This window comes from Thermobia domestica, chromosome 13 (genome assembly GCF_964235325.1).
Source record: "Thermobia domestica chromosome 13, izTheDome1.hap1.1, whole genome shotgun sequence".
Taxonomy (NCBI): Eukaryota; Metazoa; Arthropoda; class Insecta; order Zygentoma; family Lepismatidae; genus Thermobia; species Thermobia domestica.
The window spans coordinates 85425493-85449227 of record NC_137466.1 but is presented as its reverse complement, the minus strand read 5'-3'; the positions used below and the strand labels follow the sequence as shown (position 1 = coordinate 85449227).

At 36.0% G+C, this 23735-nt stretch overlaps 1 protein-coding gene across 3 annotated transcripts in view; it reads left to right on the top strand.

Annotated features, from left to right (window-relative positions):
- Positions 1 to 23735, top strand: part of Rpn3 (regulatory particle non-ATPase 3) — a 120909-nt gene that overhangs the window by 41427 nt on the left and 55747 nt on the right. For 2 of the 3 annotated variants that reach the window (XM_081736003.1, XM_081736004.1), the window contains 2 exons: positions 1119 to 1342; positions 3499 to 3705. In XM_081736003.1, the coding sequence (XP_081592129.1) occupies positions 1119 to 1342; positions 3499 to 3705 (431 nt within the window). Of the gene's footprint in view, positions 1 to 1118; positions 1343 to 3498; positions 3706 to 12327; positions 12532 to 23735 lie in introns of those variants that run through there. The other variant, XM_081736005.1, reaches the window with a different exon arrangement.

Below are 23735 nucleotides of genomic sequence, written 5' to 3'. Positions count from 1 at the left end.
AGGGTGGCCCAAAAGTAGGTATACAGTCCCGTACTGGTCGGTCGTGACATTTTATATAATTCACTTATTGTTATCCTTACAGGTATTGATCTAGTTTCTTCCTTATTTGTTCTTAATTTATTTTCACTTATACCTTAAGATTGGAACAAACCAAAGCAAATAAATTAATTATATTAATAAATTTAAATGTCATACTTGATGGATGCTGGTCTGTATACCTACTTTTGGGCCACTCTGTAGATAGATAGATAGATAAATGCTAACATTTCATCATGAATCAAATTTGATTTATCGGTTAATATTGTCATTTTATATGGCTAAACGTATTTAGTATCATGTTGTACAGTCCCATGTGAAAGTACATATTCACCTCCCGAGTATATTGTTTTGTCAAGAATTCCTGGGTTCGATTCCCGGCAGGAGCTCATGTGGTTCGGATTCCACGTTAATCAGTAGGTCCACGTCTCATATAGCCTCGCTGCTGAAAGGGACGCTAAACTAAAATCAGCTCATCAACTCAACCGACGTAGTAGAGAACAAGTAACTCTCATTGAAAGCCGTTCTCACAATTCGGTTCATTGATCCTTAAGTAATTGACCAAAAATAATATGTGGGGTGAGTGTACTTTTTTGCTAACGGATGTAGTTGATTTTATGGCTAATTTAGAGTTTTATTAAACAGTAATTTATTTTCTGACAACATTTCTCTTTAATTAGTAATTAGTAATTTAAAGCGACTGAGGGGACTAGCATAACAAAAAACGGCTTTACAGTTAGTAACACATCGATCTATAGTAATTACGTAACTAATACCTGATTTTGTGTATTATCTGTATCTTAGAATTGAAATTAGCCCAATTCCTTCGGTACGACGACTTCATTAATAATACCTAGGAAAAGATAACTGTACTGTTTGTATGATGTAATTCAAGTTTTTATTAGTTCGGTCTTATCAACACATACTAGAAACAGTTTTAAGTGAATTTCATGCGTGCGTAATTCTTGTATTTTAAAGTTTTAACCATTTAGTCTTTTTCTATGTAAATTAGCTGTCATCATGTAAGTGTTGCTGCTACTTTCATCTCTTTTAATGTTTCTTATTCTTTTGTTTTATTTTAGCTGTGAGAATGGGTAACTTGCAACGATTTTCTGAAGTTTTGGAGAACTTCGGAACACAGTTTCAATCTGATTACACTTTCACCCTTATTCTTCGTTTAAGGCACAACGTAATCAAAACCGCAATCCGTTCCATTAGCCTTTCATATTCACGCATTTCTTTAAATGATATTTCGAAGAAACTGATGTTGGACTCACCAGAGGATGCAGAGTTCATTGTCGCAAAGGTATGTATATTTTCTAGATCTATGTTGAGTTACATTGTTTCATTCGATATTTCAGATGTGTATGGTAATAGTAGTATATTTTAAAAATTAAGAGGGCGAAGAAAGGGGATAATGGTGCGTCACACGTGTGAATTTCAGAAGTATCTTTCATGGTGCTTTGATCATAGTAGCTTTGTCTTTAATAATAATAATAATAATAATAATAATAATAATAATAATAATAATAATAAACAGGTTTGGCTTATCTAAGTCAAATGATGATATCTTTTTTTTAAAACTTGAAAAATGAACAATAATGAGACTTCGGAATGAAATACGGCATTTTCAATAAATATTGAAAATTACATGACGTTGTAAGAGAAGAAAAGTTTTATAAAGCAAACCGAGAACGACATCTCTTCAAGCTGACATGAACGTTATTTTCTCTCTTATATTTCAAATTTTGTTCAAATGAAAACAGAGTGTAATTCCTGATATTTAATTAATACATTTTTAGAATATATTAATTGATATTTCATAACATAACATGTACTCTTATATTTTAAAAATTAGAAATATAGTTTAGCAAAATATTTATAATAATACATATTAATTTGAAATTTCAAATTTCAGAACAAATATGTATTAAAAATACTGAAAAATCTATGTTAATCCATAAATTACTTCAAAATTTATTACTGAAATTTAGTATTTTTAAAGAACTTATACGAACTCTAATAATAATAATAATAATAATAATAATAATAATAATAATAATAATAATAATAATAATAATAATAATAATAATAATAGTGAAATAAGTTTTTGAGGATTACCCTAAATTTTGCCTGCATGCAATGAAAATATCCTGCTAAGGATTAGAGATAAGATAATTAAGAATAGAGTAGGGTCATTTTACCTAAAATCGTCCGATTTACCACAAGTTGATTGCGCGACCATTTTTGAAAATTCTGATAATGTGCACACATAATGATATATGTTTCTTAAACACATAATGATGTATGATTAGAAATATGGTATTCCATTCCGTATGCCAACTTTGGCCATATTTCCAACATTACGTGTATCAAATCGTGAGAACGTTAGGATTCTAGCGAAGTGCAGGTGGTACAGATATGAGACAAATACCATTGGAAAAACAATGAAGTGACGTAGCAGGCCAGGGTAGAAGGCATGTACCAAGTAGAGCACCCTGGATTACCTTGTCGATATTTGGGCACGTGTTATTCTGCTGTAAGATGTGGTTCCACGAAGTATCCATGTGAGGTCGGAGGACGATTGACGACGTCGCGAACTACATCGCACAAGTCATACTTCCGTGAATGAAGACAAGAGGCGAGTAGGATGAGTAGTTTATTGCATCCATACCAGTGTATCAGATGTAGGTCCTGTATGATATGTACGAACACATGCTGGATTTTCCTGCTCAGTTGCACGTCTACGGACACGTACATGATCTCAATTGTGTCAGAAACAGAAATGTCCTCCATTCCCCATTGCCACGCTTCTACAATCTCTTCCAACACTACAGAAGACATTATCGGGGACAAGCAGATATCAGGTGAATCATGGGAGAGGAACATGGATTTATAGACTTGCCTTGAACAATCGATTGTTCAGATTTCGTGCGCTCACAAGGAGGGCCACAATGGCTCATTCCGGTGGTGTTTGTCATCCTATCAGTTAAGGCGATCTGAATAATTCGTTACAGTGCTTCGCAGGAACTAGAGGAAGGGCAAATCTAATTTGTGGATTCCCCCTATATATATATATACCACTGGTGAACCACTCGAGCAGCAATTCAGCGGAGCAATTTTTTGCCCTCTGGCATTCTCACAATATACCCACCCTCGAAGTGATTTAACTCTGCGTAATAGGCGTTTTCTGGCGTCGCCCTACACTGACGCCCTAGACTAGCATTGCAGACTGACTGTGATAACACACACAATACAGGTGCCATGTTGTCCGATGATCTTCAGATACTGTTTAGCAGCATGCTTTCTAGGGACACCATGATAAGCTTGCCTTTACATGAGTCACTGATTCCCGAGTTGAGTGAATTGTCTTGTTAGTTTTCTAGTATTTATAAGAAAAGAGTTGTAAATACCATTTACTTTCTGTATCTAAAGTTCATGTTGGTAATACTTACTTTTCAGGCTATTCGTGATGGTGTGATTGAAGCCACACTAGACCATGAGCGTGCTTATATGCAGAGCAAGGAAACTACGGACATCTATTGCACAAGAGAACCACAATTAGCCTTCCACCAACGAATCACTTTCTGCCTTGATATTCACAACCAGAGTGTGAAGGCTATGCGGTATCCTCCCAAGTCGTACAACAAAGATCTCGAATCTGCTGAGGTAAGTACAACTATATTTTTCTTATGAAAGTTTTAGCTTTTACCTTAATTGCACACACAGCATCTATACTCGAAACTGTTTTATTTCTTGTGGTCTCCTAGTATCTCCTTACTATTTTATTTATTTATTTGTCGTCTTGTTTGGCAGTAAAACGTAGGATTAATGGTAATTATTTATCTTCTGAGTCGGAATAACTTCTCTGAATAACTTGTAAAGGCAATAAGAATTCTCATGTGAATTTATTTACCTGAAAAAGTAGATCCACCCCATTTCATGTAAATCGTTAGGCAATAAAGGAACGAAAAGGAATTAGTTATTACTTGTCCATACTCCTTGATCCTTGTTTTACAGGGAGTCTATCGGTCACGAAAAAGTAACGAAATCAGAAAACTGTCATGAAAGTCAAGAAAAATTCAAGAAATTTAGCTTTTGGGTAACGATTTTTTCTTACACGTATAAGTAGAGACTTGAAATTTTGTTCTATAAAACGTCAAAAATTCACTGCCAAAATTATTTATGGTCGGCTTTAGACGCTACCAAATCGCAAGCAAAGCACTGTCCTATCGCCCTAATTCGCACCCAAATTCGCTCTTGAGATTGTCATTGAGGAGTGGCGATGAAGTCGCATCGCATTGCCGAAACCACCTACGCATCTAAACAATTTATTCAACTATGATAAGACACCAAGTTTTTATCGCTCCAGGGAACAGCCTTTGAAAGTAGAGATAACATAGATAAGTGCTAAAGAATATTGGTATTGTTATTAGTTTTTGAATGTTTCGAAATTTTATGGTTTGGTAAAGAAAAGGTCGCGAAATTTCATTTTGGAATTTTAGTAGACAACCTGTTTTATCTTTTACGTCGTTGTAGTGAAGTCATGGAAAATAAGCATGATAGATTATAACCATCCTGACATTCCAGTAGGGAAGGTTTCGTGAGGTAAGGTTTCATTGAAATCTCTCCAGAAGTTTATGTGTTAAAACAATGGGAAGTAAACGTATATACCTAGGTATACATTAATTCACCATGCATTGAGTTGTAATTATTAGCGTAGATCAGGACCGGATTTAGGGTATTGCTGCCTCTGCGCACAGCCTAGCTTGCTGTCCTCTTAAATGCCCAGGCCCTGCCCACCCCTATGGATTGTAGGCTAAAGGATCCATTTCTGTTTGCCTATTTGCAACAATTATTCAACCATGGAATAAGACTTCCCTTTCCCTTAACATTTCAATTGAAACTTCCCAATTGTTGACATTTGTTTTATAAGTTTCAAACTAACTGCTGTACAGTAGGGTGTATCGAAAAAAACTTTTTTTCGAAATCCGGTTACGGCTAGTGCGGATTTTTGGCCAAATGGCATCAATAAAACGTATAAAAAATCTCAACTCGATCAGACAACTCCTTTTGCTGCCGAGTAGAGCCCAAATATTAGAAAAATCAACAAAAGATTCACTTTTCAACTGATTTTTCAAAAAATATTTTTTAAATATTTCCTATATTTTTCGGTCTTTTAAATTATTGAAATATCATTGGAAAGGAGAAATAAATACATAAAACAAATTTATTACGGTTATTTCTGTACACCACAAGCATAAAAACCTAGTTAATTATTTGTAAAAATGCACTGATTTTCTGGCGTATCGTACAATTAAATTTTAATATAAATTGAGTTGAGTTGAGTTGATTTTAGTTTAGCGTCCCGTTCAGCAGCGAGGCTATATGAGACGTGGACCTACTGATTAACGTGGAATCCGAACCACATGAGCTCCCGCCGGGAATTTTAATATAAAATTATTGAAGTCTCTTGAATAACGAAGAAAACACTTTAGTGCTAAATTCTAAGAGCAGTAATAGTATAAATAATTTGCTCCCAATGCCGTGTGCATCTGCTTATCACACTAGATTACCTGCCGCCCACCTCTCCCCGAACGCCTCTTCTCTTGTACTTGCCCAGATGAAAGGATCTGTCTTATCAGTCGCCAGTAGTCAACTAGCTGTGTCGAACGTGATTGTCGCTGCTTGATTTATTTATTAGTGCTGTAGGAAATTTTAACTAAATAATTTGTTTTCGTGTGAAGTGCAGTATGTAGAAGTGAGAACAGTGTTTCAGTTGTGTTAAGTACTTTTTATTAGGAAGAGAGTGACAGATACGCTGACGTTATGGCATCGACAAGTTTGTTACTGTCTGACGTTAGGAATAGCATTATTGGGACACCCAAGGAATTGGGTAGAACACAGCTACCAACCGTTGAAATGTATTGAGACAATACCTATGGGAGCGAGAAGATAAAATGAGAATTTCGGGATCCCGGAAAGAGCCTTCAACAAAGGATTTATCTTCTATCGTCGCCAGGAAGATTGTAGAAAATTGAGATTACGCCTCAATCAGCGGCGAAGCAATTTTCAGTGTCAGAAGGATTGTTGCAATGATATTGAAGTACCATAATATTGTCCGTGACTTGCAAAACTCAGCAGAGTCCGGTTTCCAAACTTCTGCGAAACGAATTGCTGATTTTCAACAGTCTGCCAAAAATATTTCATTTCATATAGCCTTTTGTAAGTGTTCCGATCCTCTTGCCTGCAACTGCGAAAAAGGAAGAAAAGTGCCAGTGCTAGAGACGCCTTTTCTTCTAGATCAAAGAACAACAAGATTGAGGCGTAATCTCAATTTTCTACAATCTTCCTGGCGACGATAGAAGATAAATCCTTTGTTGAAGGCTCTTTCCGGGATCCCGAAATTCTCATTTTTCTTCTCGCTCCCATAGGTATTGTCTCAATACATTTCAACGGTTGGTAGCTGTGTTCTACCCAATTCCTTGGGTGTCCCAATAATGCTATTCCTAACGTCAGACAGTAACAAACTTGTCGATGCCGTAACGTCAGCGTATCTGTCACTCTCTTCCTAATAAAAAGTACTTAACACAACTGAAACACTGTTCTCACTTCTACATACTGCACTTCACACGAAAACAAATTATTTAGTTAAAATTTCCTACAGCACTAATAAATAAATCAAGCAGCGACAATCACGTTCGACACAGCTGGTTGACTACTGGCGACTGATAAGACAGATCCTTTCATCTGGGCAAGTACAAGAGAAGAGGCGTTCGGGGAGAGGTGGGCGGCAGGTGATCTAGTGTGATAAGCAGATGCACACGGCATTGGGAGCAAATTATTTATACTATTACTGCTCTTAGAATTTAGCATTAAAGTGTTTTCTTCGTTATTCAAGAGACTTCAATAATTTTATATTAAAATTTAATTGTACGATACGCCAGAAAATCAGTGCATTTTTACAAATAATTAACTAGGTTTTTATGCTTGTGGTGTACAGAAATAACCGTAATAAATTTGTTTTATGTATTTATTTCTCCTTTCCAATGATATTTCAATAATTTAAAAGACCGAAAAATATAGGAAATATTTAAAAATTATTTTTTGGAAAATCAGTTGAAAAGTGAATCTTTTGTTGATTTTTCTAATATTTGGGCTCTACTCGGCAGCAGAAGGAGTTGTCTGATCGAGTTGAGATTTTTTATACGTTTTATTGATGCCATTTGGCCAAAAATCCGCAGTAGCCGTAACCGGATTTCGAAAAAAAGTTTTTTTTCGATACACCCTACTGTACAGTCTACAGTAACTTTACACACACACACACACACACATATACGTATATATATATCGTGAAATGTGAGAATTTTCTGCAATATTCAAATTTTCGATAATTTATTCAAAAAATGCTAAATATGAAGACTCGCTTAAGTTGAATGTATGTATTTGGTTTATAAACTCTTAATTAAAAAAATGCCGCTCTTGAGAGGGAGAGAGAGCACCGTTCCTGTAATATTAAAATTCTACTTTCTTCACTCAGGAAGTGATTAATGTGTGGATTCACTAAAGTTGGAGATGTGATGTTCAATATACAATCTCTTCATTAAAAATTACCGAACACGTTTCAGCGTTTTTAAAAAGTCCGTTTCTGAATGTAAAATGTTAGGAGGAAATTTCTACAATATTCATATTTCGATTCTATATTTATTTATTACATCTTATTCTTCTCGTGCGAAGAACGAACACTTCTAATTACAGATATATATATTTGACGACTCTCAGAATTATAGGCTTACTATACCTAATGATACACAAAGTTTCCGAGGATTCGTGGCTAGACGGGGATTCGAACCCAAAATCTTCGGCGTACAGTGCCGATGCATTAATTACCTCGCTTCCCAGTCCACTCTCAGAACAGCCATACACACTTTTTTGTCTGTGTTCTTTCACTCAGATCACATGACTTGCACCACAACTTTCTGTTGTCAGTCCATAGTTCCAATCTGACTTATTGTGAAGGTAGTAGGAGTTATATCTTAAAATAGCACGAGATTTCACATTCGAGCTTCTTTACGTAGACAGAGGAGTGCCTCAGAGATCAGTATTAGGTCCACTGTTACTTTCATTGCATACCGCTGATCCTTGTAACTGCAGTTACATAATTCTGTGAACGAGGGCCACTATTTATATTTTGAGCCTTGGCAATACTGATTGTAGTTAGGTGCTTTTTTCTTTATTTCTTTTTTTCTCATAGAAACGTTTGACATTTTTGACCTTAAGATACTTCAAATGTTTTGTCAGTAGCTTTATTGGTGTTGTTTACGTTGACTTGAAGATTGTGTGACAACAGAAAAATGGAATTAACTTGTGAAAATTTTCGTGCGATGATTTATTACGATTTTAGACGTGGATTATCAAGACAAGAGTGCATCGACCAACTTACTTCCACATTTGGCCATGAAGTCCCATCCTTTGCCACTGTGAAACGCTGGTATAACGATTTTACTTGTGGCCGCCATTGGCTCACTGACGAAATTCGCGAAGGTCGTCCAAAATCTGTTGTTATTCAAGAAAACATTTATCCTGTGCAAAACCTAATACTGCAAGATCGTCATGTGACATACTGTGAGATTGAGGCAATCCAAGGCATTCGTTCCACCAGGATATATAAAATATTACATGATCATTTAACTGTGAGAAAGGTTTGTTCTCGTTCGATCCCACATAATTTGACAAAAACTCAAAAAGAAGCTCGCGTCGATTGGTGCACACAAATGCTCAATAAATACAATGGCGGTGCTTCAAAAGACGTATTTGAGATTGTAACAGGTGACGAATCATGGATATATGCATATGAGGCGGAACGCAAACAGCAGTCGACTGAGTGTTTCAAGATGAATCAAATCCAAGAAAAGTTGTTCGCGCATGAAACACATCGAAGAAAATTGTCGCTTTTTTTTTTTTTTTTTCGGGAGCACTAGTCATGTGGCAACTGTGCCTTTAGAGAAACGTACAACGGTCAATTCTGAATGGTACACAATAATTTGTTTGCCGGAGATCTTCGGTCAAATACGGAAAACAAACAAGGGCCGTCGGATCATTCTTCCTCAAGACAATGCTAGCTCTCACACATCTCGTCTTCTAACAACCGACCATTTGAAGACTCAAAAAATCAAATTGGTGAGTCATCCGCCGTACAGTCCCGATTTGGCACCCAGTGGATTCTTCTTGTTCCCGAATGTCAAGAATAAATTGCGTGGACAACGATTTTCGTCAGTGGAAGAAGCCGTTGAAGCGTTCGAAAACCATATTATGGAGATGTCTCAAGAAGATTGGAAAAAATGCTTTGACTGATGATTCGAAGGAATGCAAAAGTGCATTATATATTCCTAGTAGGAACTCATAATTTAGTGAAATCAATGTGACAGATCTAAGAATATTAACTAAATATTCCTCATTCTCCCCCTGTGAAAGAGTTAGAACTTTTGTTTGTTGAGAAACTGAATTGAAAATAGTACATTTCTGTTTAGTGGAATGAAGTATTTACTGTAGCAAATCGCATTCATAAAGTAAAAGACCTGTAAAATATTACCTTTTGAATGTGTTATTCCTCTTTTGTTTTATTGCTATAGCGCAGTATAAAAAGTAATTATATGTATATATACTTTCGGATTTGTAAAAGAACATATTACAAAGTACTGAATACGAATAATAGTCAAACGCTATTAAAGCGGAGATGCTTGCGTTATTGCTATTTTATTCATAATATCTTGGAAACAAACGTTCGCAGTACTTATATCATAAGGCCATACAATGATCAGATATTCATTTGTATGCATCTTGTTGGGCAAAATTTGATATACAAATACAAACTATGTTTTTCCATATTAGTTCCAAGAGCAGTGAACACATTGACTCAAGAAAATGTCAAGCAGTGATTATACATGTGAAAAAGACTTCATCTTTTTTCTTGTTGAAAAATCAGCAGGTATTGTCTAGCAGTGTTTATCAATCTGTGGTCCTCGGATCTACATTTGATTTTCATTAAACTTTATCACATTGCTCACATCTGAAATATTTGAAATGTTCATTATGTAGGTTTCAGACAATTGAGAAGAATATCAAAAGTTAAAACAAGAAATAACCAATAAGCTTAAAGATGCATTACCCATCACATTAGATAAATGCTGAATTCATAATATTAGGCCTAACTAGTATGATAGTATTTTTTCGAATATGTTCATTTGTAGCAGTATTGCATTGTCATATTCGATCCCAGCTCGCGCCAAGCGAGCTTTGTGGTGGACAAACACCGTGTGCGTAGTTTTTCTCGGGATTCTCCCGTTTCCTTCCACTTTCTTCACTCCACCATTGTATTCATTTCTCATCATCACTGTCTCCTTTAGCCTAACCGTGGGACATAAAACTTAAAGATTTCATTTTATTTCATTATTTGCATTGTCAAAAACTACATATTCAGTGTGTAAAATTGCAATTTATCACTGTCTTTTTAGGATATTAAATGTATTTTAAAAGATCATTTTTTTATGCCATGGAGGACCGCGTAGAATTAACAGTCGGTACAAGAGGTCAGCGACATCAGAAAGATTGGCAAACACTGGTCTAGCACATTTGTTATATCATGATACAACATATACTTTTTCCTATATAATTATTTTTTTTATTCCACGTAGTGCAGATCGTGTCGAAGTTTTTATTATTATTTGAGCTTCCTCGTGGCTAATCGGTTAGCGTACGCGCCTTTTGCGTGGAAGATCCGGGTTCGATTCTCTGTTTGAGCTCATGTGATTCGAATCTTACGTTAAGCTGTAGGTCCACGTGTCATATAGCCTCGCTGCTGAAAAGAGCGCTAAACTCGAAAAAATAAAAAAAAATCAAATTTATTGTTATCATTATTATCTTTTTGATCTTCGTATTATTTATTTATGTCATACTAGCATCAATTACCCGCTTCGATGGCTTAAATTTAAAAGATGTTCTGTTAGTTAGTCACTTTCTACTATTGCTAAAGCGCTGTCTGATATCGGTCATTTTCGATCGTTTTTTATATTTCTCCCCCTCCCCTCCCCCTCCTCCATGTTGCGTCGCTGAATTTGTATTTAAACGACATTGGAATTGTCACTGTTTATCACAGTGACTCCGAAAACTATGGATTGGTGTTAATATCGGTCATTTTCAATGATTATATATATCCCTTCCCCTATGTTGCAGAGCATGGCATCGGAAGTGTCACTGTTCATTTCAGCTTCCCCGAAAACTATGGATTCAACACTGATATTGGTCATTTTCAATCATTTCTATGTGTCTCCTCCCTCCTCCTTCCCCAAATTACGAGGCTGAATTTGAAATTAAACAGCATCAAAAGTTTCACTATTCTTCTCAGCAACTCCGAAAACTATAGATTCAGCATTAATATTGATCATTTTTGATCATGAAAAAACCATGCCAGTTCCGAACTTCATCTATGTTGAAAATTTTATCGAGATCGGTTGGGTGGTTTAAGAGTGATGAAGGCACAAAGACAATTACTTTCACTTTTCTTTATATATATATATATATATATATATATATATATATATATATATATCTTTGCCCCCTTTCCCTCCCGTATGTTGCACCGTCAAAGTGAAATGATGAAAACATCTCAGGCCCGAACCTTATCTATGTTGAAAGTAGTTTGGTTGAGATCGGTCGTGTGATTCAAGAGTTATTATTCATTTTTATGTATTTCCTTTCCTCTCCTCCCCTGCCCTAAGTTCTATCGTCGAATTGAAATGATAAAAAACTTTCCATGTTCGAACCTCATCTATGTTGAAAATTTGATTAAGATCGGTCGGGTGTTTCAAGAGTTATAACTCACGAACAGAGTCACTTTTATATATATATATATATATATTTGTATATCTCCCCTCCTACCCGTCCCCTACGTTGTTCCGTCAAAGTGAAATAATAAACATCCCAGGTAGGATCCTCACCTATATTGAAAATTTGATCGAGATCAGTCGGGTCAATTTTATAATATAGATTTAGTGAATTTAGTTCTTTTATTCTTGTTGAATTATTATTATTTTACTGATAAGAGCGAACTTCTAGAGCAGCCTTAGCTGAATTTCAGTCTGTTTAATAGTCAGTTGAATTTGAATATAACATCCGGATATAATGAATTACTTAAATTTTTAACTTAACAATTTCGTTATTAATGGGCTACATTGTAGTTTGATTTGTCTTTCCAGTCTTTAATATATAAAATATATTTATTTTTGTTACCAGCCTATGGTTGTTGATGGTGATGATGACGATGATGATGATTTTGACGATTTCTTATGAAGAACAATGTGTTAATACGAATTGCTGTATAAATTTGAAATTACTTGAGTGTGAGATTATTTCCTTTAAAAGCAAGAGAACAGTTGAAGCCGTAAATTATAACTTTCAATTTACAAGATAGAAATAAACCAGAAATGATTACATTAATTCGTGACTTTTTAATATTTTTCTGTAGTTAGAGTTGGAAATTAAGTATCGACATTGTTGATCGTGTGGAATGTTAATGTAATTTTTAATTTTCTTCTTTTAAATTTCTATTTAGTGTAAGTTGATATAAAATAGTTAATCCGGCGGAATTGCCTTAATGAGTATACCTCATCTGATCAGCCTACAGATATCACGTACTACAGTATAGTCTTTAACTGACAAGAACGGTTTTCAATTTTCTGTCTTGAGTTGCTAGTTCTGAGCACTTGTGACACATAGCTATTCGTAGGTTTTTTGAGTAATATATATTATTTATACTCATCTGCAGGGCTAAATAATTACTTTTGTTGATAATTTAAATGACTTGTACTTGATTTTTTTAAACGGAATACAATTTAAATAATGTTTCTCTTTTAATTGGTAGACTACGGCGGTTTCAGATTTCTTTATTATGCAGTGTTAGAATAAAAACGAAATCGAGAGTTTCCTGATGTGTGTGTTTATTCCAAGACGTTTCTCACACATGACAGGTAGTAGCAGTACATTATTTATTACGCTGCCAACATATAAGAATGGGTAGTCACAGTAATTCTCAGAATTCATTTCACAGTAATTGGACGAAAGAAATTATTACAGTACGTATTCTTTTGAAGGATTTTAATCAGTAAAGAATTAAAATATAGTATACACATGTAGAATATGCTACCATTTTGCAAACTACAAAAATTCTGGATTGTGTAGCATAGCGAGCATATATTCTTTTAAAATTTATATATACACAGCAAAAACTGAGGTGTTGAAACTACACAAAATGACTACTACTCTAGCGACTACAAGTGTTACTTGTGTGTTAATTCAACACTACGAACGTCGCCTTCCGAGCATATCAGAAGTAACTAGTTACTGACTGTGAGAATTTGCATTGACTTGTATTGTTTGGTATGAGCAAAGCTTTATGCAGTGTATTTGGCAATTATACTTAACAATGAATAATGTTCTATGTTTTCTGTAATCGGTCACAATAATAGTTTTGTAAACTTGTGAATTGTCTGATAACAGTTACATTAGTAACAGTTCTGCTGTAGCGCCCCAGAGGGCCCAATCCCTGGCAGGCTACAGCTAAGTTTGATTGCTCAGTACCGGAGCACTGACAAGTAAACCTTACGTTTGGGTGAATCGAGTTGCTGACTGAGACACATATGAGAAAGTAGTACTAAATTTGGTCAGGATTTCAGTGAAGGTGTAGGTGCGAAGCTCCAGGGGTTTAGGAGATACAGCTACCAGAACATCACACGAAAGTATAGAATAGTCTTCATACACTTGGAGGTAAAAGCCCTGTAAGACCTCTTGTAACGACAAAAGGTGAATAACAAATATATGGGTACATATTAGGACTAGGGAGAAGTCATATAGTAAGGGTATACCTGACGGCGGCCATCTTGAAATCCGCCATTTTGAATTAAGGTTAAGTTTTTAAAATAGGAATAGGGTCATGTGATACATGATTTAAGGCGCAAATTTAATCAGAAAAACAATGGTGACGTTAATTTTGATTTACGCGCAATTGGTAAAAAGTTACAGGGAAATTAAATATTGTTGCAGCATATGTATTAGTCCTTTACCTCACCTCGTAAATTTTGTGTTAATGATAATAATTATATAAAAATCAGGTGGATAAATATTAGGTCTATGGTAAGAGTTGCCTCGATGGCGGCCATTTTCAAATCCATTGCCTTGTCAGGTGTGCTCACTGTGAGCAGAGGATTTGTGCAAGTCATGCACTCTTTTCTGAACTACATATTGATTGTACTAATTGAGGACTTTTCTGGAAGAAAGATCCAAGTTCAATTATGACTCAATTCCACTTTGGTCATTTTTCCTTAAATTAACAACTTGTTTATGCGATAACAAATGCTGGTTAATGATAAAGCAAAAATGGTTATACCGTTGGATTTATGGTAAAATTTGCTATTAATAAGGTGTCACTGTTATGCGTTTTGTTTAAAACTTTTGTCTGTTTCAAAATGGCGGATTTGTACATGGACGCCATCAAGGCAACTCTTACCATAGACCTAATTTATCCACCTGCTTTTTGTATAATTATTGTCATTAACACAAAATTTACAAGGTGAGGTAAAGGACTAATACATATGCTGCAACAATATTTAATTTCCCTGTAACTTTTTACCAATTGCGCGTAAATCAAAATTAACGTCACCATTGTTCTTCTGATTAAATTTGCGCCTTAAATCATGTATCAAATGACCCTATTCCTATTTTAAAAACTTAACCTTAATTCAAAATGGCGGATTTCAAGATGGCCGCCGTCAGGTATACCCTTACTATATGACTTCTCCCTAGTCCTAATATGTACCCATATATTTGTTATTCACCTTTTGTCGTTACAAGAGGTCTTACAGAGCTTTTACCTCCAACAGTATGAAGACTATTGTGTACTTCCATGTGATGTTCTGGTAGCTGTATCTCCTAAACCCCTGGAGCTTCGCAGCTACAACTTCACTGAAATACTGACTAAATTTAGTACTACTTTCTCATATGTGTCTCAGTCAGCAACTCGATTCACCCAAACGTAAGGTTTACTTGTGAGATGATAAGTATATGGTAGGGGTCGCCACCTGTGATCAACCTATAACACAGGAGAAGAATAAAGCAAGATGCTAACACAGGAATAAACTGTGTTAAAGTAATGCGATAATAACAAAACAAAAAAAAAACTTTAGTACAACGGCAAACGGATCCAACATGTGCGAGACTGCCCCCTGCACACTCTACGAGCGCACAGAAAACAGCCCTTCTCTTGTGCTGTGATTTCCTTACCTATGCGTATCTCATGAGAATGCGAACGCTGAAAGAAGAAACAGTAGTGTTGACCTTACAAATATAACACTTATGGTAGGGTGTTGCAACATTTATTTAACTGAAAGAATTATCACAATTTAAGAGTAGTCGATCTTACCAAATATGACAACAAAATTATACTGAGATTACAATTGCGACTGACTTCTGAGAACCCTCTGCAATGTTATACTTCGTAACTTATTCAGGTACATAACTGAATAAACTTACACCCACGATATAACTACACCTTAGTTGAAAATAATGATACGTGATTAAACACACCCATCAAAATATTGGGAAAATATATATATATATATATATATATATATATATATATATATATATATATATAATAAAATGGCATAATGAGTAATTTATTATGACCTTAACAGATAATAGGATAAATGGCTCGAGCAGAATATAGACTTACTTACCACGACTAGTCGGGTTTACACCAATTATGTAAGACTTAAAAATGCAACATGACATGCTTATGAGTAACTACCATAGCAATAATGAACCCCAAAGAAACATCATGCTAGATAGGGTTTCTTTACTTCGCGTATAAACATAAAACAAATGACTTGTCCTAACTGAATGAGGGCATAAAAGTGGGCTAAGGATAGACAGATTAGACAAATGTAGTTATGAAACATCATAAATAGACCGGACAAAGAGTTGCTAAAAACCAAGCCTCGGTCAAGACGCTAGGCACAAATGAACGTCATAATTATATAGACATAATGATCTGATTAACAAAACCCATGTAATCGTCATGTAGCGGCACACTCGGACAAAAATTAAAAGGGAAAGACCATAAAGTGATCAATATGAACTGACAAAAGTTAATGCTATGGTGACCTTAACATAGCAAACCAAAAGGACAACATTCCTGATCAACTTGTGCTAGATGGCCAAGTACCTCTTAAATATGGAAAACGTATTTATGTTTCAGACAGTGATAAACTCATTGAATAGCGGTTAACTAGACATTCATGTAGCTAGTGGTATTCCTATGACGCACTTCAGCATTGATAAGTGCTAATAGACATTTGTAGAAAATACATTCTTAAGACGTGCATCAGCAAATCCACATAAGGGTGCTATGTAAACACGATTCCATGAATCAACAATAGTAAAGATAATTCTGTACAAAGCAGAATTATGGTTAGCCTGCTACGAAGGCGGGCACTCATAACACAGGGTACTTACCCCTTTAACAGGTATTAAACAAGCAGAAATTATTATACCTTACACAAATGCACTTTCACTATTAACGGAACACATTCCTATAGGACAATAAATGATATACACACTGGCTGCTGCTCAAAGCACACACAATGCACAGAAACTCGGACGAGATGAATGATCACTGTGGTGGAGAGTTTCCTTTAATTTATATGGCCTAGAAGATTAGACACAAGAAGATTTCTTCACGTTTACACAACCCGGTCTGGGCAGGTGGGAGCTGGTGTGCACCCAATCCATGACGTTCACTGGACAGCTTGGGAAACGATGATAATATGCTTATTTAGGATTATAAACTGAAATCTAACTGATAGGTAGTAAGATTATAACATCATAACGATAATATAAGAACTGAACACTTTGTAGAGATCACAGATAGTGGATTAACGAAAACACACATATATATATATATATCAACTCTTATTGATTAACATTCCATGTGTGAGCCTATGCACAGAGTTTCACTCTAACCATTTGGAGCGATGATAGGTTCTTAACTTCTTGAATAGCCACCCAAAAGTGATGGATCACATAGATTACAAGGTTACGTGCGATTAAGTGGCTAAACAGCATGAGCAGAAATAGTATGAACAAATGATAACCCTGTAGCCATACTTGCCACTCAAATAACTCACAATGATAACGATGTTCTGGATTCCACTCCCAGAGTGTTATGTTGTTACTGGTGAAGTTACCATAAACTCTTGATGCTTCCATATTACATAAAGGCACGGATATCACTGAATAGTACAGATGAAGAGAGTGTTTACTTTCGCCTCGCTTCACGGACATTGCGAATGAGTTGGGGGCCCCGCTGCTAAAAATTTAGCTGGACATTAAGTACATTAGATCAAGATGCAAGTTAAAAATACAGGCCACTAAAAACATGATGACCAGGCCGCTTCGGGAATGGTTCACACTAGATATCAGAATATGATGATATAACAGGATACCGTCCAACCTAAAAACGTGCACCTACACAACGACGGCTCACGTGGTAGCTAGGGCTAATGAGTATTACCCAACTCCATTCAGAATTCTTCACTATGCAAATTAGTGGCACATATGAAAAACGTGTGAAGCAGTTCACTAGAGTATGAAGTAGAGCAAAAACACTTTTAAATATGACGATGGCCAATGTAAATAGAGATTTGACATAGTTTTTGCTAACACACAAAAGTTAATGTTACCATTGCGTCTTCTTGTTCAGCTTCGAGTACCCAGAATCCCTTGCGCGAACCCGCGAACATGATGTTTCGGCAGGGTTGCCAAATACAAAAGAATTACAAGAGGTAAGTAGTAACTTGTGCTAATGATACAATTGTAGAATCGTTTATATAGGGGCGTTACACTGCCATTTTCTATTCTTATGTGCTAAGACATAAGAATAATAGATAAGGAAAAGAGATGGCAGTACTGCTTAGCACAGGAAGAATAAATGTATGGCAAATATATGGGAAGTATATTTCAACCGTCTTTTCCTTACCATTAGAATGCGTAAGTGAATGGATATGAAAAGATAGATACCCAACTCGATCCAGATGCTGCCTTCAAAAAAATCTGCTAGAAGGAGAATTTTCTAAGACTGGAGCACATGGCTACTTATTTATAATTAAGGAGGTTATATACGAAGTGCCATCTTCCGAACATGAGGGGCTCGTGAGATAATCTATTTTTGGAATACATTCTAAACCTTCTTCCATTCCCTGTAGGATACGCGTTTTAATGAATTTAGCATGATAAAAATTACCTCGATCCAGTTGCTATGTTCAAAAATTCATTTCAAACGGTTCAGCCGTTTTTCCGTGATTAGATCGACAACGTTGATGTGCTTATGGAGGAAAATTATAGAAATATTCCTCTTCCTCCCTTTGAAACGGAATTTTTGAAGATAGATTCAAGCTTCTTAAGTCTCCTGTACAATATGAAATAATTACATCAGTGTTTTCGCGGCCGTAGTTTGACAGGGTTCTAACTGCATCCGCCTACATTTCGAGATACAGTTGTTGAAAGTTCTATTTGCTATAACTTAAACATTATTAAAGATATATTTTCGATACAGCTCACAATACGACAGTACCTTAGTAATGAATAAGTGTAGACTTCGATTCTTTCAAGAAATGCAAAAGACATGCTTTATGTCAACGATGATTTAGCAGTCATCTAGGACCTAGAACCTTTCATCTAGGAATTCATGTTTCAATAAGATGACAAGGTTCTGTCATTATATAGAACTCTGTCAAAGTAAACATTGTTGGTGTTTTAGTGACCAGACGCAGAAAATTAAATATGGGTGTTTTTCGTTGTTCGTATATATTTGACAAAATAAAAGTATATTCGAGCTATCTCCAGGATCGTAGCTAGTGGGGCTAAGTCCTTCGAACACCTTCAACCACTTAAATCTTTCAGTTGTTTGTTGATATATAGTACGAATGTAAGCTGAACGCAGGTCAGCCTCCTCTCCCCAAAAAGTAATCTCAGCCTTCTCTGTCTTAGTGTTCTGGCTATCACAGTCTTGGCTGTGTAATATCACTTACTTGAAACAAAAGAAGATACAATGTTTTACTACCTTTTGCTTATGCAAATAAAAATAAATGTAACTATGTTTTGCCCGCGAACTCCTGTTAGACCGCTAAACCGATTTTGATTATTGTTATTACATGACCATGACCTAACTGAGGAGCTTGTGACCCCACGTAGCGTAGTTGCTAGCGCTCTCGCTTTTGGTGCGAGTGTTCCCGATTCGATTTCTGGTGGGGATACACTATCAAAAAGGTGTGAAAGCTTTTTCAGGCCAGCCATCCTGATTAAGTGTTTCTTGTGGGATTTTCTCATTCACACCAGGCAAATGCCGGGATGATACCTCCCATAATGGTCTCAGGTCGCTTCTTTCCTTTCCCATTCTCTCCTTCCTCCCCAATTCCCCGGACTGTGTGATCGCCGAGTGACGTCATCTCTCATACGTGACTAGCTAACATGATCATAAATATCGAAAGCCCAGAAATCTAATTCTTAATTCAAATTCCTAATTTAGGAATTCGTCATAATACTTTGATTAAACTGTGTATCCTGAGGAGGAAGCTGGGGAAGGGGTTAATATTATGCGAAAAATTCAGTATCCCACTATTAAATGGACTCGTGTCTATCATTTATAAGAATTATCGTTTTAAGGGGAATAACGAGCTATCGATATATATACAGGATAGCCCATTTTAATCTTTCCACGGAAATATCTTGAAAATGGTTGAAAATAAGTGAACCGAACAAAAACTCAAATAAGAAATGTCATGGGGCACATCGAATGGTATTGTCGCGGTGAACACCAGGGCTGCCCTTCATGAGAGCCGAGGGCCTAGCTTCAAAAATTTAAATGGAAACTTGGGTCGAGTGATATCTGGTTCGATAAGTCTTTAAAAACTAAAGAGTACTGTGGCAAAAGATTTTTCATACCGTCACCGTTTTCAAAATGGCCGCCAGGACATGGTTCCTGTATCAGACAAAACGTCTAGTACCACTAATATGAAAACTGTTAGAGATAAATGAACAGAACAAAAAGTGAAACAGAAAAATGACATGGGGCACGTTGAATGATGTTATATCGGTATCCTTCAGGGCCGCCTTTCACGGGAGCCCAGGGTGCACCTTCAAAAGTGTAAATAGAAACATGGGTCGAGTGATATCTCTTCGATAGATCTTTAGAAACTAAAGAGCACTGTGGCAAAAAAAAAAAAAAAAAAAAGTCAGTTTTCAAAATGGCCGCCAAAACATGGTGACTGTATCAGATAAAACGTCCAATACGACTAATATGAAAACTAAAAATTAACATAACCAGCATAATAATTAACATAATGTATCATTGAATCCTTTGCTTAGCATTTCAGTTGCTTCTTTTTTCCCATCAAATCACACTTTGGAATACAAATGGTTGTTACTTTTCAAACCTAATTTCACCTTATTTTATTAATTACAGTACCAGTCACTTGTACACAACGTTTCACACAAACCATACCTATTACAAGTAAAAGTGGGATTCTAATTTGAGATTTTACCATTCCTTCACTCTTCACTCGCCGAGGGAGTTCGGAAAGATAATTTTCTAAGAATTAGGTTCCCTCATTTGCATTATGACACTTTTACTTTAATCATCTTTTTCTCTGTTGCATCATTCTCGAGCCGTGAAATGATAAATACCCTCTGTAATTTCCTATACGAGTTTTATTCTGTTAATTTATCTCCAACCGTTCTTATATTAGTGGTACTGGACGTTTTATCTGATACAGGCACCATGTCTTGACGGCCATTTTGAAAACGGTGACTCACATGAGAAACCTTTTGCCACGATGCTTTTTAGTGTTTGAAGATCTATCGAACAAGGTATCACTCGACCCATGTTTCCATTAAAAATTTCGAAGTTTGGCCCTAGTCCCCCATGAAGGGCAGCCCTGGGAAACACCGCGTTAATACCATTCGACGTGTCCCATGGCATTTCCTATTTGAGTTGTTCTTCGGTTCATTTATCATCCCCACCGACACACTATTAAGAATTGAGTCCTTACGTGAAAATAAAAGATGATGTCTATATGGACTTGTGGGGAAAATGCAGTTTCAGCTCAAAACCGTCGAAAAGCTAAATTTCACACGCTGTTTCGAATTAGAGAAACCGTAGATTGGTGGTCCATATCAGCGTAAATGAAACTATACATACGCAATTCAAAAATGAATATTTCAGTAATGTGCAGTGAGTGTGCAAGGGATTCTCTACAGGGTATGATTCCCAAACATGCCCTCAATAGAATCCTCGGATATGCTGATATCATCATTGGGTTCAAAGTAGGCAAAAGGCAAGTGGGCACAGAATGCTTCGGCGGGAAGTCAGAGTGTTAGAGACCGTCAACGCCACAATCCCTCGTGTTCAGAATAAAGTGTGCTATTATGTTCTGTTTCACGGTTAAATGTGGGGGAAAGAAAAAGGGTGACAAAATACATCACAGCACGTGTTCGTTTCGAATATAAGATCTGTAGAGCTGGCGGTCCCTAAACATTTCCGAGTTCCCGTCAAAACATTCCTTCTTCATTGTCGTCAAGGCTTGCCTTTAACCCACTTTGCACCTCATATGAGAATTCTGTTGAGAGTATATCTGGAAATTATACCCTGTGAAAAATCCCGTGCACAGCCATTGCATATTGATGAACTATGCATTTTTGGATTGCATGACTTCCTTTACGATACTATGGATCGCCGGTTCACTGTTTCTCGAATTCAAAATAGCGCGTGTTCAAATTTAGTTTTTCGGAGATTTTGGACAGCCTTAGCTCTGAAACTGTACACTTTTCCTCACAGGTTCATGTGAACTTTTCTTTTCCCCTTTCTTATTCTGATGTGAGAAATCACCTCTTTTAGTTTGTCGGTATAGTTCATTAATACCTTATACACAGGGTGCGGCGTAAGTAACGCCGTTTTTAATTACTAAAATTTATTACACCTGTTAAATATATAAAATAAAGTACAGTCGTTTCTGAAAAATTAGTATTGCACTATGAAAACAACAAAACCACTCCACTCATTGAGGTCAATTAACATTTTGAAAATGCCCGCCTTCTTGTTCAATACAATGTTGAACCGTACCAACAACACTTGTACAAACCTTTCGACACCTTTCCACGTTAATTTCAGAAAAAAACAGATCTGAAAAAAAAAATTAAAAAATATTTTGACTGTAATAGCTTATTTGAATGCATTTTTTATCGCTAATTTCAAAAATGAAATGCGCTTTTCTCCATCACGTAAGGTTTTGCTACAAAATTTGGTAGTACCTTAGGAATAATTAGCAAAAAAAGCGCTATTGTTAACTAATTTTGTTGTTGTTACTTGGATAAATATTTTAACTAACGCAATTTTACTGCATTAGAACACTTTAAAAACTAAGTAAACATACACATTCAGCGTAGTTACCATGGTTATAAATCCTTATGAAAATGTTTACGCTTTCCAACAAAACTTCTTTTAACGCGTTTCCTGTTGTGAGCTCGTTGTGAATCGTCCCTCTTCAACATCCAACAGTAATCTGCTATCATGTTTGTGTTAGATCTTTCTTGATATCTTTTTCGATTTTTTTTTTAAATATCTTGGTAAAATCTCTCCCCTTGCTCCTCGCTGACGGCTCCAAGATTTGTTGGAAATTAGTCAAGTTGTAAATGGAGAAAATAGATTTTCAGGCTTATGTTACATTCCAACTGCTTGAAAGTTTCCAGGACTCGTAGTTAGGATTCTTTTTGTTCCCGAGAAAACCGGTTACAACAAGCTTAAAAGATAATCAAGCTGCTTTTTCCTTTTCATTCATTTTCGTGATAAGTTGCCATCTCTCAAAAGTTTTCGAGTGTCAGGTCCAACAAATTCACCTTCTTTTAACTTCGCCTCAGACAAACGAGGAAATTGCTCACACAGATATTTAAAACAATCGCCTTCCTTTGGCAATGCCTTAACAAATTGTTTCATAAGTCCTAATTTAATGTGAAGTGTTGGATTTTTTTTTTTTTTTTTAAACCCATAAGACTTTCTCTCTATGCTCTTTTTACCAGACCCGAACAGTTTCCGAACTGGCCAATCTTGCCTAACGTAATGTTGTTTTCTGTCACGTCTGTCCCATTCGCATAGAAAACATCGGTATTTAGTATATCCGCTCTGCTGAAGAGTTTCGTAGCTTTTCCTCAAATGAACTGAATGCCCAACAGGCACTGAAGCAAACTTGTCATTATGTAACAGTAATGCTTTCAAGCTTCTTTTGGACGAATCTATAAAAAGTCTTCAATTCTCGAATCATCTGGAACATACTTAATATTAAAACCTGACATCACTCCAGGAACGTTCTTGCAAAATACTAAGTTACTTTCTTGAGAAAAATATGACACAAATTCTTTTTCTCTGGTTCGATACCAAGAAAAAGATGTACCAGGCGACGACAAATTTTTCTCCTTTACTCTTGATCTGCGGAGTGTTTTGGAAGCCCCAAGTCTCGGACAAAATCGTTCAACTCAAGATTGATTAACAAGCATAGGTTCGGTTAAGACAGGATCATTGCCATCAGTATCTTCCTCAC